The sequence below is a fragment of the Saccostrea cucullata genome, unplaced genomic scaffold (assembly GCF_032062105.1).
Source record: "Saccostrea cucullata isolate Sc308-1 unplaced genomic scaffold, CSIRO_AGI_Scuc_v1 ctg4220, whole genome shotgun sequence".
In the NCBI taxonomy this organism is placed as follows: Eukaryota; Metazoa; Mollusca; class Bivalvia; order Ostreida; family Ostreidae; genus Saccostrea; species Saccostrea cuccullata.
The window spans coordinates 28,375-47,987 of NW_026931558.1; the positions used below are offsets into that span (position 1 = coordinate 28,375).

Below are 19,613 nucleotides of genomic sequence, written 5' to 3' on the forward strand. Positions count from 1 at the left end.
AACATCCTCAGGTAGTGTAGATTCAAGTTTGTTCAAATCATGACCCCCCGGGGTAGGGCGGGGCCACAATGGCCAACCAAAGTTTTACATAGAAATATAAAGGAAAATTCTTTAAAAATTGATATTTATATGGAAGCATCCTCAGGTAGTGTAGATTCAAGTTTGTTCAAATCGTGACCCCCGGGGATAGGGTGGGGACACAATGGCCAACCAAAGTTTTACATAGAAATATATAGGAAAATTTTTTAAAATCTTCTCAAGAATAACAAAGCCATAATTGATCATATTTATTTGGAAGCATCCTCAGGTAGTGTAGATTCAAGTTTGTTCAAATCATGACCCCTGGGGGTAGGGCGGGGCCACAATGGCCGACCAAAGTTTTACATAGAAATATATAGGAAAATTCTTTAAAAATCTTCTTCTCAAGAATAACAAAGCCATAATTGATCATATTTATATGGAAGCATCCTCAGGTAGTGTAGATTCAAATTTGTTCAAATCATGACCCCTGGGGGAAGGGCGGGGCCACAATGACCAACCAAAATTTCACATAGAAATATATAGGAAAATTCTTTAAAAATCTTCCTCTCAAGAATAACAAAGCCAAAATTGATCATATTTATATGGAAGCATCCTCAGGTAGTGTAGATTCAAGTTTGTTCAAATCATGACCCCCGGGGGTAGGGTGGGACCACATTGGCCGACCAAAGTTTTACATAGAAAAATATAGGAAAATTCTTTAAAAATCATCTTCTCAAGAATAAAAGCCATAATTGATCATATTTATATGGAAACATCCTCAGGTAGTGTTGATTCAAGTTTGTTCAAATCATGACCCCCCGGGGTAGGGCATGACCACAATGGCCGACCAAAGTTTTACATAGAAATTTATAGGAAAATTCTTTAAAAATCATCTTCTCAAGAATAGCAAAACCATAACTGGTCAAAGGTTTACTTTTGGATTTAAACTTTTCAATAATAAACCCATTTCTACTTTTTTCCTAGCCACAGTGCTCAGGTGAGCGATGTGGCCCATGGGCCTCTTGTTTTTAAGATACCGATGAAAAATCTTGGATGATTTAAAGAAAAATACATAAAAAATACTTAAAATATTTTTTTGATGTTTCGTTTACGAGAAAAATGTTTTTGAAGAAGTGTACAGCACCATAATTATATAGACATTAAAATATGGCACACAGTTCCTTCAAGAATTGAAACTCTTCAATTCCATGGAAAGGGACAAAAAAATTCAAACTATGTTGCGTATGTCCTTAATTATCAGAATTTCATATAAACTAGTAGTGTTCATACATGTACATACATGTATTATAACAGAGGGAAAATCCTACTCTGAGAAAAAAGGTTTTTTGGCTCTTCAGTCAGATTTTTCCCTTGGAGGAAATCTTACTCCGGAAGGCAGATTCCGGTGGAAAGTTGGGAGGGGTGATAAGAAGGATATGAAGATAACAAACAGTATTCAATCTCAAAGTCCATAAAACAATACAAAATAGAGGCAGAGCAAACACCGACCTCCAAAACATCAGAGATGGGATCAAGTGCCATGGAGGAGTGAGCATCCCCTGCTGACCGGTCACACCCGCCGTGCGCTCCTTGTCATGATCAGGAAATAACGGAAAAATCCGTCGTCAATTCAGTGGATAAATAATGGACTAACAATTAGTATGAAAAACGTCAGTCAGCATTTGACTCAATGATAAATTGTATTTGCTGACAAGGTCATTGTATCGACCATAGGACTTACGAAATGATGACTTTAAACGAGACGGCTGATATTCTTGTTTCATCAACTTGCTTATCAATAATTTACCTCGTTTTAGAAATTGTTCATACGCAAGCTCTTAACTCAAGTGAGCTTTTTCAGTTTACATTTTTATGTACATGTATCTAAACTTTTCACGTTTTCATCTTCTTCTCCATAACCACTACGCTAATTTCAACCAAACTTACCACAAAGCATCCTTCGGTGAAGGGAATTTAAAGTCTTAATTATAGAAGAGTGATTCCCTCTTTCAAGGGCGATAATTTAGATAAGCGAAAATTTGGGGTATGTTTTAAAAATCTTCTCGAGAACCACTGGGCTTGAAACTATTAATCTTGTATGGTTTCATCCTCAGAGCGTAAAGATCATGTCCCCTGGGGGTTGGGTGGGGCCACAGTACAGTGGATGACCAATTTTTACATGGGAAATATCTTTTAAGATCAGACGAAATGTTCCTCAAAATATATAATTATTCTTTCCTTAGGATTCTGTCATTTAAGTATAAGTACATAAACAAGTTACCTCACAAAAAATAAGGGTATTTTACCAGGCATTTGGACAAAATACCACAAGGTGGTATTTCTTATGTAACCCTTATATGGGTAAATCTTCTGAATGACCTATGGTGTACTTATATTTTTAATATATTGAAAACATTGTATAGAAATCACAAGAGAAGCATAGTTTTTTTTATATAATACCAAGAAATACAAAACACATACCGTATAAGTAGAATTTTTAGCGAGGATTTAATTTTGGCATTATTAGCGAGGGTGCTGAGGTCGCTAAAATTTAATATCGCTAAAAATTAATTGCGTTTTATTTCAAAAGTTTCTCTGGTGAACATTTTAAAATCGCTAAAATTGCATCTCGCTAAAAATAAATTACCAGTTTTTAAGCACAAATCGCTAAATTTGCGTCTCGCTATAACTTCCACTTATACGGTATTTGAGGAACGTGTCATCTGACTTTAAAATCGTCTTCACAAGAAGAGCAAAACCATGATTGGTGATATTTATTTAATTGGAAACAACCTCAGGTAGAGTGGAATCAGTTATGTTCAAATCTTCAACCCCCCCCCCCCCCCCCCCCAACGCCCCATGGAGGGATTACAACAGAGAATTAAAGCTATACAAACTTGAAGGGAATAAAAAGGATATATAGTGTAACCACATTTATTACATTGGATTTTCTTGGGTGTTGCTAAAACGCGGAACGGAAAACGGAACGGAAAGCGGAACGGAACGGAAAACGGAAAATTTTTGTCAAACAAATAACATAGATTCGATATAAATCAGATAAAAAAGCAATATTCTTGTTGTAAAAATCATTTCTGATAAAAATCTATTGTAAACTATTATATATTCATGAGTCATACCAACTTCCGTGGAAAAAATGGTACTGAAAGAAATTCGACACCCCCCCCCCCCCACACACACACGAAATAGGATTTTCGTGTTTGGGCAAAGGATATATTTCCCCCTTTTCTTTGGTTTGTCAAATTTGTTGTATGTTAGAAAATTTTTACTGACCCCCCCCCCTTCTTTCAATTTGTTTCCAATGTCAATGTCTGTAAAGACAAAAATAACTTTTTATGATATTCAGATTATGCACGCGCAGTGTCGAATTCACAAATCATGAAAGGGGGAGTGGCAGTTACGGGTCTATGTAGGGGCTCACAGTCACATTAAAAATTGATTTATTAAACTTTATGTATATTTTTGACACAAAAAGGGGGGCATACCTATTACAACTTCTCAGACCTTTCCAATGAGTGGGAAAACAAACTCATTGTTTACGGGGTCATTCATATACACCCCCCCCCCCCGAAACATACACACATATGTACCGCAAACAAAATTTAACTTCACTGAATGACATGAAAGTTTTCCAACTTTGTTTTTCCAGAATTTAAATATGTAGAAAATGTCTCTATTTTGAATAAAACTTTAACAACCAGTGTGTATAAAAGATGTTTCTTCGAGCTTGCCGTAAAGGTTTGCCCTAAACGTATTATCTTAATATTTTTTTTTACATTTTATTTCTCTTTCATGGTTCATTTAGATATCAAATATTTGATCCCCCAATCATAACCTTTTTACTACGGAAATGTTCGTTTAAGTTGACATCCTCACACTTTTTGTGAATGTAATAAATGTAGTAAATTAGTGTAAAAAAAATAGTACTGAAAGAACCTATCCCCCCTCCCGAATCAAACAATTGTTTCTTTTTGTGTTATTGCTTGTCAAATACTTTTCAAGTTCGTTTATCCCCCCCTTTTCAAATTCGATTCTAGGTGACTGCTATATGTAAGCGATTTTCGTAAAAAAAGACACTGAGCATGATAAAATCAACTTGTATTTGATAGTGGGGGATTGAATATATACAAAATATATCGTTTATGATAAATTTTGTGTATCTTAAAAGTATACACGCTATAACTTGCGCCAGTTAAAAGAAGATTGGAGACATATATTTTGTTTATCAATAAAAGTTATGAAAACACTGTAAATTACACCATTAAAATTAAACGCGTTACAAAGTTATCAAATTATAATTTTTTATTATCCTGCAAGGAAAGAAAAATAGCTATTTTTAAATAAATCCATCTCGTGACGCCGTCGCTACTTTTAGATTGATAAACACACGTGGCGTAAAGAAAACAAGGTAGGCCGTTTGAGATACTACTCACTTTTGACGTGGATGGCAAGTGTCTTACTTACTGGTACTTTTCTTTTAATGTATTCAGTATCAACCGTCTTCTCTGTTATGACGCATATTAACCTTATATTAATAATTGTTGTCAAAGTGCAACATACCTCGTTGTCTGTGATTTCCCGTGGACATGTGTTTCTATATATAGGCCTACTGTTTACGCACTTCCCTCAATATTCATGAAAAGATTGAATTCTTAATATTCCTAGATATTGCTTAATTGTTTTGTTAATACAACGACATCTATAGTACAATTTTGTGGAAATTATTATTTTTCATTACACTTCATGTGTTTTAAATCATTAATCATTTTGTTTCACACAAAATTCGGCTTTCATATAGCGTATATGACTTTAAGTGATTTAATCCAAAATAATATATTCCGTTTTCCGTTCCGTTCCGCTTTCCGTTCCGTTTTCCGTTCCGCGTTTTAGCAACACCTGATTTTCTTAGCCTCAGATAAGCGATGTGGCCTTTGGGCCTCTTGCATATACGTAGAAGTTTTATATATATATGCAATGAAAAAACCCATGACGTCAAATCTAAAATATAGGGCCTAATCAAATAACTTTAGCACTAAAATTTGGCGAGCTTCCAACAGTTACATATGGTTTACACATCCTTGAATTAAAACTGCCATTCTGACAAAGTTATGATTTTTACCAACCAATAGTTTATATACATGTATTATGTTAAAAAATAAACTATCATTCCTACAGGAACTTGTGGACATCGGAAGGACCCCCCTTTCACACACACAAAGAACGAAGATACTACCCCAGGGCTCATTTGACATATCTTCACAAATTATAATCATTTCACTTTTATCAATTAAGAGTACCATAAAAACTAGAGGTACTTTGAGCGATCATAGGGGCTCCCCATGTAATTCTGCAAATAGAGAGGTAGACCTATATATATATACTTATCATACGTCATTTACAGAATTACATGGGGAGCGCCTATGAGATTTTGTGAAAGTTTCATTAAATTTCTTTCAGTAGTAAAAGAGGAATTGTGGATAAGAAACTGGATCGATACTCCAAAGCGTATATAGCTATAGGGGACGGACGAGCAGACATCCTGATCTCTACATAGTTACCCTCCTACTTTTCAAGCGTGGGGGTATAAAAAAAATCTGGAAAACACACAAACACATACACAAACAAACAAAAGAAAACATTCCATAATAAAATAACTAGTAGTATTTACATTATCAGGGAAACTTTACTATCTTATAAAGTTATAATATACATTTTATAATGTTTTTTTTATACGAAGATGAATATGGGAGAAGGGGGGGGGGGGATCTGTGCACAAGTACACTTGTACCTGTATTAATTAAACCACATGCAAGTACATTTGTACCTGCATGTGGATTAATTAATATGGCCTCATCCAAAGGACGATTTTTCACGTCTTGCAATGGAATCAGAAAGAGCTGAACAGAACAGGTCGTCAGGTGTTTGACAAATCCTTCGATCTGGAGATCTGTATGCAATATGTCGAGACACGTGTTGTTTATTAGCATAGTATTCTATATACTCAACAACGTAGTGACCTTTCTGTTTGGCTAACTTTCTGGGAAATGTCAAATCAATACACTTGACGTAGTATCAGTGTTAGCTCACCTGGACGTACCAACTGAGCTTTTCTGATATGTCGTTCATGTTCATTTGTCCGCTTTTCTATTTACTTTTAACATTTTTGACCTTAAACAGATAATTAAAGTGGCATATTTTTAATGAACCGTTTTGTAAAATGAAGCATCTTTGGGAGACATGGATTCTTGTTTGCTAACCCCCCCCCCCATTTTAACGGGAGGTACATATAAAAAAAAGAAGTTAAAATTGTTGTATCTATTTTTTTCTCTCAAGAATTCACAAGAACTTGGCCAGATATAATATGAGACGTGTGTAAATGTTTTCTGACATAGAGTAAATTCGTATTTGTTCAATTAAATCTGCAGTTGGTACCCTGGGGAAGGACCAGCAATAGAAAATTAGAGCTAGTATTCCATAGTAATCCATTACAGAATTACATGGGGAGCGCTAGTATTCCATAGGAATGTTCAGAGAAAATCTTGGGGAATATTTATATCGCAACAATAGCAAATCAAACAAAAGTCATATTAATGTGGGAGAATCGTCAGGTATCGTATATCCAAGGAGTTTGTTCGAATCTTGAACCCGGTCCATAGGAGAACGGGGGATCAAAATATCTTCCCATCTATATAAGCCTGATTAGTCATAATATTGTGGAATTACCCTCACGTGTGTAGAGTCAAATTCAAATTATAACCCATGGAGGAAGGTTTATTGTCACTCTTTGGGAATATATGGTAATATTCTTCTGATGAAGAACATGAGCCCTATAACGTGACTCAGGTGAATGTTGTGACCTATGGGCCTCGAGAGAGAGCGATCGATCGATCGATCGAGATCAAGAGAGAGAGAAGATTCAACAAATCTAACAAGGATTCCTCCTTCTTCTTCTATATGAGTTATTCTCGTGTACTGCCACGCTTCGGACAAAGCGGAAAACCAATCAGGATACTATGCACAATAAAAGTATAAAATATTGTACTTATAGCCAGATGACACCTCTTGTATGAGTCCAGCTGTGCCTCATATTGAATGAACGATATAATAAATTCTTTTCAGTTGGCCCATTTGTGCTTACTATGCCCAATGTCTCTTCTAGCTGAGGAGTCTTAAGTATTTCCGGTTTCCTTTTCATTCATCGAGAAACTCATTCGAGCACGTGTCCGATGGGTGACCAATGACCGTCTTTGAAATATATTCTTATTTGCAAAAGTCAGATCCTGCTTTTCAAGGTCGTTGGAAGTGAGAAGAGATGGATTTATAACCCAAACCATTATTTTAACATGAAAAAGATATCAACCACTCGTTCCCTCTGTAAGAGTATCGAACTCAAACAGAATGAGGTAGTGCTCAGAACTTTGAACTGATATGTGTCATACGCCCCTCCCTCTCTCATGAGTAGGTGTTTACAATAAATAACGTGTCTATGACAAGCAACGTATATATAGAAAAGATTATCAATGTGTTTGTGTAAGAAAGATGCAGTACTTAGATATATTCTGATAATGATCTGACTTGGAATCAAAGCATGGCCTATATTTCTGGTACTATTGTGTTCTGAGAAGTGCAGTCGTATAATTATTGTTTTGTAGTTTATAGTTTTTGTAAAAAACAAAACAGCAATATAGTAATTATATATATATTTTACAATGATTAATTGGCATAATATAATAGTTGGCAAAGATATTTACAATTGTTTATTTATCTCTCTCTACTGCGAACGGTCAACAACCTTGTATGTCAGAGATCATAACAATACCAGCTTCCATTAATTAATTAACCCAAAAAAATAATTTTAATTAAAGTGTTTATGCTCCCTTTTGTACAAATGGTTTTTATAAAATTATAAGCAGCTATTTAAAGAATTGTACAGTTACTGAATATGTGTTAATTTGGCGTTCCATAAAACAAGCGTCCATTAAGAGGGAAGTTCCGACTATATCGATTCCATTTTCCCTCAGTCGTCGAATGGGAAACACGCGTTGTTTTTACCCACTCTGAATAAAAACTAAACTAACAAGGAAACAGCAAAATGAACGAAATTGAGAGAAATGGTGAACTTATCTGTGAAAAGGAATGTTTAGAGGAGAAAGAGGTATGTGTTCATTTTTTTTTTTTTCAAAGAATTTATTTTATGTTTTTCTTTCTTTCTGAAATATCGATCTTAGGGTGGCGTGCACCTCAATGTCAGCATATTAGTTCCTTATAGTAAGCGTTTTTATGATACCTGATTATAATAATTTATGGGAGGATGTTCTTTGTTTTCGTTGAAAAAAGATTGTTGTATCAAAGACATTGCACATGTTGTGAACAACCGAGGAATGGGGAACTTGTGTTTAACTCTGTTTAAATTTCCTTCTAAACTGAGCTAATGCCATTCAAAAGAACTATGGAATAGTTTCGCTAAAAAAAAAAAAAAAAAAAAAAAAAGGAAAAAATTCAGCACAATTTAAAAACAATTGACGTTCTGTGTGTGCACGTGTGTTAGTGTGTGTGTTTTTTAATTTCATAACCAATTTACGTGGAATAAAATCGCCCTGAATAAAAGAAAACAACTTGTGAGCTAAGCCGATACAAAGGAATAAATTTAATTACAGAAAGTGATGATAGATAGTGATGAATCTGTCTCTACCGGGAGCAGCGGGGGGTCAGAGAGTGGGGATGAAAATGTGGGTCGGGGCAACTGGTCAGGTCGTCTGGACTTCTTCCTGTCCTGTGTGGGTTATGCCGTGGGACTCGGAAACATTTGGAGGTTCCCGTATCTATGTTACCAGAGCGGAGGAGGTAGGGAGAAGTTTATTTTAATTCAAATAAAAAATATGTTTTAAAAAATGAAATTAATAATATTAAAAAAATACTTTTTGACAGGGGCTTTTCTGATCCCATATGTGATTTTCCTTGTCTTGTGTGGAATGCCATTATTCTTCTTAGAGATCAGCTACGGACAATTCGCCAGTCTGAGTCCGATCACGGTGTGGAGAATGTCCCCACTGTTTAAAGGTTAGTCTCACAAAACGAACACTCCATTTAATATTGTCTGGTGCTCAGCACGATGAGTCATATCGGGAGATTTTTGAGTGCAGAACAATGGTCTATCTCCACAGAAAGATTTTGATTATAAGACATGGTAACCGTACACCCGTTCTTTGAAACCATCTTGATAATGAGATTGCCATTAATTCCCAACGTCAAATAAAACTCATTCAAGTTTGGTAGTGGATTCCAGATGTAAGAATAAACGAAGAAATTGACATGACGAACTTTCTAATTTATTCCATTTGTTAATATCCTTTCCACATGGTCTGTGATTAAAAATAAGGAGGAGGGGGCTAAATTTGACACTGAAACAATTCATAGGTCATTAGCATTACCCTCCCCCCGCCTAAGCTGATAGGGAAATCTAATCAAGATGACACGACACGCATATATTTATAAGGAAAAAAAGCTTCTTAATCACCTGTCGCTGTGTAATTACATGTATAAATTAAAGGAAGAAATATTTGCATGTCCAGTATATTTTTCATATAATTTTTATAATCATACAGTGATGTCGGATTATGGAAATGAAAATGATCTTAGTACTAAATATTACTATTACACGTATATGGTTGGCCGTTCTACTCACAATTATTTCTTTTTACTCCAATAAAATTATTTTTACTGCAGTAAAAATAAAAAACTGGCCATTGCTACTCACAATTAAAGTATTTTTACTCCAGTAAAAATAATTTACTCTTATTTTATTTATTATAGTTTATTATGATACCCCCCCCCCCCAAAAAAACCCAATCAGAAACAAAAAACGACGCCAGTTTTACCTTGCCCCTCATCCCCCCCTCCCCGTTATTCAGTTTTAACTATGACAGAATCATATCTCAAAGCTGAAATTGGACAAAAATTATGAGGGAACTTATCCAGATATAATGATCACTGAATACAAACATACAATACTTCGTCAACAAAAGTTACAGCCTAAAGAGAAATCGTTTGTGAAGAAATCTCTCATGTTTGTATTATTGCGTAAAGATCGTTAAGATGCTTTCAAAACGTGTGAAAAAAAAATACTGGTTTGGTAAACTATTTATATTAGATTTTATTACCAATGTTGTATCACTCTTGGGTCTATCCTGCGTTTTATTATCTATCAACATAGGGTCAGTGGCCACCAATCTGCCAAGCTGAAAGTTCCACTGTGAGTATAATTATACGAGAAGCGCCAATCACTCACGGGAATACAAATTAGTTTATTTCACTAATCTCAACTTAGCTAGATGGATGCTTAGTTGGAGTGCGTGAGTCTCACACTAAATACTGCGCAGCTGTTGAAAATAAACACGAATTTTAGTTCCGATCGGATTTGGGTTACAATCGAACATGCTGATCTAGTTTTGACATTACATGCCATGAAAAGGCATGAATGTGATGATATATTTATCATGTTTTATGAATTCAAAAGTTCAAAACAATGAATGTATTTGTCCTGAAATAAAAAAAAATTAAAGCAAACAGGGAACGATATATTCTATATATCATAGGTGCTTTGGGACGGTCACGACCCCCCATACCCCCATGTTTCGTAACCCCCCACCCCCCACCCCGAGATTCTTGACTTTTTATAATAATTTTTTATGACATATTCAAAAAGTTTTTCAACTGAAAAAAAAAAACCCTGGGATTAATTATCTTGCTTTCTGCAGAAAATTTAGAGGCTTATCTTTATCTGTCACATGAATATTTATGAACACCTTTGTCTGCAACTGATGTTTGTTTTGAAGTTGAGGTCAACCCTGGTTGATATTTGCATTCAGTGAAAGCTTGCATTTAGAAAACACCTGCTTAAATTTTTTTGAAATACACATTTAATTGAGTTTATATATACATGAGGTTTTCCCTGTTTTATGTAAATACAAGCTAGGTTACTATTAACAGGTTTTTGGACATTCAGGAATTATCTTGAAATTTTAAAAATACAGTAGTTGCTTATATTCTTCATATTGTTTTTTTTTTTAAATGTAATCAATTAAAATCCCCCTTCCATGAGCTGCACCCCTATATTCATACCCCTCAGTGGGGCCCTTGCTGACTGGCAAGACTTGCTGACTGACTAGTTTTTACTAATTCATAATTATTTCCCCCTAAATTTGGCGTAGCTCTTCATTTCTCCTTCACCCATGGGTACTTTGTTGCAAGTTTTGTTGAAATCGGTCCTGTGGTTTTTGAGAAGAAGATGAAAATGTGAGAAGTTAACGACGACAGACAACAGACAAATATTGATCAGAAAAGATCACTTGAGCCTTCGGCTCAGGTGAGCTAAAAATCATGACGTTAAATTTTATTCGAGATCGGAATTCCTAAATTAATTTTCAATATTGGCGCTAAACTGAATGACAGACAGGAGAGGAATGATAAGAGGACGGTCACCACATAGGCACATACCCACCGTTTTGACAACCTGTAACCTTTTTTAATCACATTTGCAGTTTAACAACCCATGGACAAGCACTTCAAAAACATTTTACGGACACTTATAATTTGCTAAACCTGTAAAAGTTAACTTAGAGAGAAATAGATAGAATGTTCTATCGTTAAAATGATATTGTCCTACGGACCCGGTTTAACGATAGAATTCGTTCCGGGTATTCGTAATGTAGCAAAAAGAAACACGGGCTGAACAATCTAGAGAGTTCCGAATGTAAACATGGAGGTAATTTGAATCGAGAGAAAAACGTTGAGAAAATTAATTGGATTTTCGTATTTATATGGATTATTTTGGGGGATAAAAGGCATAAGCAATCTCAAAAAGGTTTGTTTTGATTATTTTGGTAGCACTGTGCAAATCATTTTATACAAAATCGTTTCGGAGCGGATCCGCACTTCGCTACATTGCAAGTATAAATTCTAACTGTGGTGAGGGCTTGTACCGAGACACAGTTAGATTATTCTAACTAAGAGAGAAAGAGCAGAAGAGCACTGATACAGTGTACGTATCTACATAAATAGCGAATCGCCAGACATTTGATTTGACCAACTAAAGGTAACTGGTTTTCATGCAGGATTCTAGGCCTAATTGTAAACTTTTCATACACAACTGTTTCAGAAAGTTCATTTGATTTCACTTAGATCAGACATTGCTGAAATTCAACTTTAGATCTAGTTTTTTTCTCAGATATTCTGCACTCATTATCATGATTATTGGATAGCTTTGTCAATCTTTTAGAAAGTTCAATTACAATCAAACTGTAGTATGGAAAGGTGGAATATGAGCACACATACTTTGAAAATTCATTAATGCATATATAATGAAAACATATGGCTGGATTGGAAACTAACCTGGGACCCGATGTCCTCATTCCAGCCAAATTCCTACAAAACAGTTTAAGATTTGAAAAAAGATTGTATAATGTCATGAAAGTCTTATAGAGAGGGAAACAAATGACATACAGGATAGTGGCGGATTCAGGGGGGGGTTGGGGGGTTGGGGGGGGTTCGAGAAAAGCCCCCCGCTCATTGATTTTTTTTTTTTTAGAAGTGTCATTTTATAATTTTGTTGCATTGATAAGACTCTAATAAACACGAACCCTTTGTTCTGTATAACTGTGAAATATACATCAACTACGTAACAGGAAATCACTTTCCGCTTGAACGCACACAATACACAGGTAATCAACAGAGAGAGAGTGCCTTAGAGATCGGGTAGTCCGTGCATCTAGTGAAGTCACAAGATCATATACATGAACAGTACAATGTAGTCAGGAACCAACAACAGAAAACTGCATAGTTACCATGATGCTCAGTTATAGTCTTATGCTGATAAACTGCATGAATTATTTTACTATGTGAATAAACAAGTATTGAGGGTTTTTTTACCGTTTAAAAAAATTGATACATTTTTTTCTTTTTTTACAAAATCAGGTTGGCTTAGCAAATCCCTCTAAATTTGAAAAATTCTTCAGTTTATGTAATTTTTTTTTCTTCAGTTTGAAATATCATTAATTGTACATGTCTATATTGCAAATCATGACAGTATATACTCAAGTAAGTTGAAAACCACTAGTTAGGGGTTCTAATAAGAATTAATTTTTTTTAAGTGTTTAAAATTGGACATCAGTTGTATCTTGGAAATCAGCTTGACATACAACTAAATTAATTAATTGAAAGTGATTTAAACAGTCTTCACGAAAACTCACTAGCCCGACGCCCGAGGCTAGTAAAAATTGGTCTGGGCTAGTAAAAATTGTTTCAGAAGTAGCCCGACTGGCTAGTGAAAAGTAAGCAGGTACTTTCAGAGTTTTTGCTTTTAAATCTTAACCAATAAATAAAATCAAAGCACTGTAGTCTTATTCTTCAGAAAAGTGCCTCATCTAACTCACGTAGCACTACTTAATAGTTTATTTTTCCATAAAAACGATCGTCTTTTTTCTCTAATCCGAATTTCCTCTGTTCGATCTTTTACGGTAAATACATGCAGAAATCCCATTGAATTAGGCCTAACTATGATTATTCATTTAATTGAAGAGTAAAGGATTACAAGAGTTAACTATGTTAACTGTTAATATCCAAATTTATAACAATGTATCTGTAAATTTTAATAATATGGAAAAAAAAAATCACTTCTTTGGAAGGGAAGTCTAAGACCAGAAAAGGGGCTAATGTACAATACATGTACATTATCAAAAAGCTTTTAAAAAACTTGTTTGTTCAAATTAATTTAATCTTTATTAATGATAACTTATTTATTTATGATTTAAATGAGGGGAAAAACAAAATAATTAAGCAGAAGAAATACAAAAGAAAAGGAATTCAGTATGAAATTTAAATGGAATAGAGTGATACAACAGTTAATTCTGCAATTTCATTTTTTTTTTTTCGTTGGCTATTAAAAATTTCTTTGGGCTAGTAATACTGTCAAATCCACTAGCCCTACTGGCTAGTGTCTCAGAAAAGTTTTCGTGAAGACTGTTTAAAGAGTGAAGACAACTTAAAGTCAACTGCTTGTATTCCTAAAATTGTCAGATTTAATATTTTTTAAAAGCAAAGTCTAAAGTCTTGTGATGATCAGTCTTTAAAAAAGCTACAAAAAGTACCCCAAAAATGCTGGAAAATGCACCATTTAGAACCATTTAAAACAAAAATAAAAGTCTGAAGTTTTTGTTAAAGTTAAATTAATCTGAAACATTTTATTTTTCCAAATTCTTTAAAAAATTGTGATGATCAGTCTTTTAAAAATGGCTACAAAAATAGCTCAAAATACTGGAAAATGCACCATTTAGAGCCATTTAAAGCGAAATTTTCCCGAACCCCCACCTATGGGAGGGGGACACCCCCACCCTGCCCTCCCCCTTTGGGCCTCAAACCCCCCCCCCCCACATGAACTTCAGGATCCACCACTGCAGGACCATTGAACTCAAAAGTGTGAAAGGCAAAACTAAGGACTTCAGGAACTCTTAAAAGGTTCACATAGTCTATGAGATCTTCCTTCCTGTTGCCAATCTATTGAATTATTGAAACTTTTGTGGAAACTTTCAGTAAATTGGATGCATTTTTAAACACTTGTAAACATTATTGTGTAATGCTTAACGGAATTGGCAAACAGTCAATCTGAATGTTTGTTTTATGAAGAAAAAATTGAAACATTATTTTGTAATCTATGTGTGTTTACGTGCTTGGAAGTGCAAGTTTCAACAGGGATGGAAATCTTAAGTACCTAAACTCAGCATAGTTCCTTATAATTAGCAACATACATAATATAATCTTACATACATGTACATTGAAATTAAAAAGTTGTGTTATGGCATCATAAATTCAAATTACGTACCATTCACATATGGTAATTATTTTAAATTGTTCATCACAAAAAATTCAAAAATATTTATGAAGGGTGTACGTATGTGTATTCTGAACATGCATGCATATACATGTATTCATGTCGGAGATTTTGCATTTGTATACTGTTAGGTTATAATCATGATATCAGGGACCTATATACTAATACTAGTGTATACTTTACTAGTATATAGGTCCCTGATGATATGAATTAAGGGGAAGAAGGACCTTTAGCCGAAAAAATATCTGTTGTTCAATTTTTTTTTCATATTTTGTATATCTCTAATTTAGTATGTCCCACGTCATACCTTAAAGCAGATTCGAGGGGTTTTAAAACAGTTCGTGGACTAGCGCAATAAAATTAAAACCGCTTTAGTTACATCAGTGAATTTTGAAATATCTATTCAGCATCATCTTATCTATGTAAAGAATAAACCATGAATCATAAATTTTAATTTTCAATAAATTAGTAAATAATGTTTTTGTAAGCAATGGTCTGTCCACCCTTAAAACAGCAAGGCGGATTTTTGTCCTTACTCAGCTCCAGGGAATCTCATCAAAATAAGTGTTTGAGGTAGAAGACACGGACATTGAAAAACAATGACGTTGTCGGACGTCATGAAACTAAACGGCGACAGCGCCGGGTGATCATATAATGTCGTTTTTATTTTATAATAATTTGGCAAATAATGAACGTATCAAGTTAAAATTTTCACATTTCTTTTTGTTTTATGTTCCATTTAAAATTTAAAGGCACAGACTACATAGTTCCAATTTTATAGCCTCAGTCCACGAACTTTTTGATAACCCCTCATATATCAATAGGTTTCGATCTTATTTATGAGATATTGAGGGACAAATACTATGCCTCACAGTGTCTAGGTAAATTTTTGATTCTCCATGTTTCTGGGCCCATTACATTGTACTCGGTCGATAATGGAATTTTTTCAGCAAAGATAAAAAAAAATGTCAGCAAACTTGTGTCTTTTAAAATATTTCAGATTATGAATAGGATTAAAAATTCGAAAAAGCAAGATTCATTTGTCACACCGCATCTGGAGACGGAAAATTACGTACTTTTTAAGACAATTTAAACAACAACAAAATTAATTTGCGAAAAATCCTATCATTCAATGTTTGAAAATTTACGTTGAATTCAAGTTTGTTATGTTATTAATTAACTGTAAAAATATCGATTGGTGAAGCTGAGCTCAATTTTGCACAGGGCATAGTTAAACAAGACATGAGCAAGAGAAAAACGTGTCATGTTTACATTTCTCAAGTACAGGAAAATCCAACTATGACGTCACACATTTGGGAAATAAGACATAGCTACAAAATATTTCCGTCAGAAACCATGTAAAAATATTTGTTGTGTTCTCTAATTCACAAAATACCCCACCATGTACTGATCATGACCCGTTTTTATGGTATTAATACAACCCGTGTTTTACTGTCTTATAATCTTACTGTACTAAGAGATCCACTATGACATCAACAACTTGTTGGACGTGCAGTGTAGGGAAACAGAAGAGTGGATCAATCTATTCTGTAATTTGATAATATTTGCAAGAAAGTTTGAATGTTTATAGATATTTTTATATATACAAGATGGTGAACTCAAACAAACAGTCAAAAAATTATACAAGTACTGTATGTGGTTTCAATCTTGTTTTGTACACATTTTATCAGAGATTATGATGTAATTAAACTGAGTCATGTGACCATACATCCTTCATCCCCTTAATCTGTGAACATGGTTAATATAATAAAACATAAATTCTATCAATTCTACTTTGAGCTCTTTCCGCTCTAGTACATTTGAAAAGCTTTTCAATGCCCTTTTACATGTTTTACTGGTTTAAAACAGAAAATTCATCTTGTAAAAGGTGGTCATGACTGATGTATGTAAATACTTTAATCTTTTGACTATACTCTGCCTAGTTAAAGGCAAATATAAAAGCAAACACATTAGAAATTAATGATCACAACTATTTAATTTGTCACCAGGAAGATACAGAGCTTTTAAAATGTCAGCTCTTAATTGCTAGTAGAAAGTATAATGTTATCATGTCCATGATAGTACAATCAATTGTATAGTTCCTGGCAAACACAGCCAGGTACAAACAAACATCTTGACATTTAAGTTCTTTTGGCATTTGATTCTTATTATGACTTGCTACTTACTAAGGTTTTCCATTTTGATTTTGAGCAAAACAACAACATAATTCTCAGCTTTGATTTATGTACTATGTGTACTTGTGCACTCTTAATATATGTAACAATAACAATGTACATGACTCAAGAAATCCAATGTGTTGGACAATTTTAACTGACCAATTTTAGGTTCAAAGTCCAAACACCTCGTCATGTACGTAGTTCAAATCCATTCCAAGCTTTAAAAAATTTAATAAATTTTTGATATGTTCATGTTATCAAATGGCGTAAATAACAAAGAGATAAATAAATTTAAATATAGGTAGACATGGTAGATTTTAAGATTTTCAAAATGAAAATTGAAAAGTAAACAACTATATATGTGATAATTCTAAAACAGAGATAATTATAACCCAAGTTAATTGATATCATAAGGAAGTTGATTTGTCATGTTTACTGTTTACTAAGCTATCACAGCGTTAAGGGGGAAATAGTGTGATCTATTGATAATTATTTTGATTGTTTTGCAGGTGTGGGTTATGGTATGGTCATCATCTCGGGCATTGTTTGTGTTTACTACAACATCATCATAACCTGGACCATTTATTTTCTGTACCACTCGTTCAGCGCTCTCCTGCCATGGAGCACATGTAATAATGAATGGAACACAGAGAAATGTTACATTCGCAGTAAGCAGATTAATTATGCCAGGATTAATGGGACGATTGGCTACAATGCCTCCAATATAAACATCACAGACTTCTCCTTGGACATAAATGTGACATCAGCCAACCTAACAAACAATGGGTCGGCATCAGATGCATCCAGCAAGGTCACAGCGAGCGAAGAGTTCTGGCAGTAAGGATTCCATAAAACTATAATAATAATCGTGGTGAATCATTCCAATGTAGCCAGTATCCATTTTAACAAAGCACCATATTTTTTATCTAACAACTATTTTGAAGCATGAACATGAATAAGAGAGAGATTTGAAAAGAAAAGTAAAGATAACACATTAGTTAATCTGGGTGACATCATGAGTTAGCAGAAACAAAAAAATAATAAAACAGTTTAACAATGTACAGCTATAGCCAGTCTTTGAGTCGAATTTGAATTATTTTAGGAATGAGGTGTTACAGATCACAGAGGGTATAGAGAACCTGGGTGTTGTCCGCTGGGAGCTTCTCATCTGTCTGGCTATTGCTTGGATTGTCGTGTTCCTGTGCTTGTGCAAGGGAGTTAAATCTTCTGGAAAGGCAAGTAGAATAAAATATCAGATACATGTATATGGTATTTTAAAATTTTGATAACATTCATGAATCTCAACAAGCTACATGATATCTAACTCTATATTCTCATTGTATGATGGTGATCCGTTTATGGATTTAAGTTTAACTTTAGGTTCAATTTTAGTTTATTTTATTAAATGCAACAAAGAGCAAAGTATCTAGGGACATTTATAGGTACATGTAATTATTGTAAATAATAATTATTAGAATCTCCTTTTTATTTTATCTAGGTAGTGTATGTGACGGCCACTTTCCCCTATCTGGTTCTGATAATTCTGTTTATCCGAGGGGTCACTCTACCTGGTGCTGGAGCCGGGATTTACTTCTACCTGGTTCCTGAGTGGGAAAAACTTCTCACATTCAAGGTTTGTCACAGTGGGAAAAATTCATTTTACAGACATGGATAGCAAGTAAAAGAAGTATTCTATGAAATTTTGGCTTAAAATTATGCCTGATTCCAAAGTATTCTGTAAATTCTTCAAAATAGGTGTGGGGAGATGCAGCAGTTCAGATTTTCTACTCGGTTGGAATGGCCTGGGGAGGTCTTATCACAATGGCCAGCTTCAACAAATTCAACAACAACTGTTACCGGGACGCCATGATTGTCCCCCTTATTAACTGTGGCACCAGTGTGTTTGCCGGCCTGGTCATCTTCTCTGTCCTGGGGTTCATGTCTTATGAGACGGGGGTCGATATCGATAAAGTAGTCACCCAGGGTAGGTGTATGATGTTATTAAAGATCTAGATGTTCTAATGTGAACCAAAACTGAATGCATTTTTAAATGGCTAGTAAATAAATGTGTGTTAAGTAGAAAATGCATAAATAAGAAAAAATCAACATTGTGGGAGCCAGTGTAATGCTGGGGATGAAAGAATCTCATTTTATATGTAAACCTGATGAAATCAAGTTAATTTAAATGATTTATGTTATTAGATTGAACTGCAACTGTTATTTGTTATTTTCAGGACCTGGTTTGACCTTTGTGGCCTATCTCAGAAGTATTTGATCGCTTGAAACTGCCCATCTCCACTACCGTATATGTGGGCTGTACGATGCCTATTCGGTTGTTTTTTTGCTCATCAGTGTTGGATTTGCTATTGACCCGCTTATAAGTCATTACAATTTTTTTGCCAAAATTTGACAATTGCATGTAGACTTAACATAGCACTTTTCAATAATGATGAAAACAACTATAGGTATGATAAGAAATTTTTAAAAAATTATTAAAATATGTTTTTACTTTA

At 34.3% G+C, this 19,613-nt stretch overlaps 1 protein-coding gene across 1 annotated transcript; it reads left to right on the forward strand.

Annotated features, from left to right (window-relative positions):
- Positions 1–8,042: 8,042 nt before the first annotated feature.
- On the forward strand, positions 8,043–19,367 carry LOC134232962 (sodium- and chloride-dependent glycine transporter 1-like; the record flags this gene model as incomplete). Its single annotated transcript, XM_062714953.1, has 8 exons — positions 8,043–8,194; positions 8,697–8,883; positions 8,968–9,099; positions 17,610–17,937; positions 18,203–18,339; positions 18,603–18,733; positions 18,856–19,084; positions 19,335–19,367. Coding segments are annotated over exons 1-8 (1,240 nt in total), but the record flags the coding sequence as incomplete, so codon positions are not given.
- Positions 19,368–19,613: the final 246 nt, after the last annotated feature.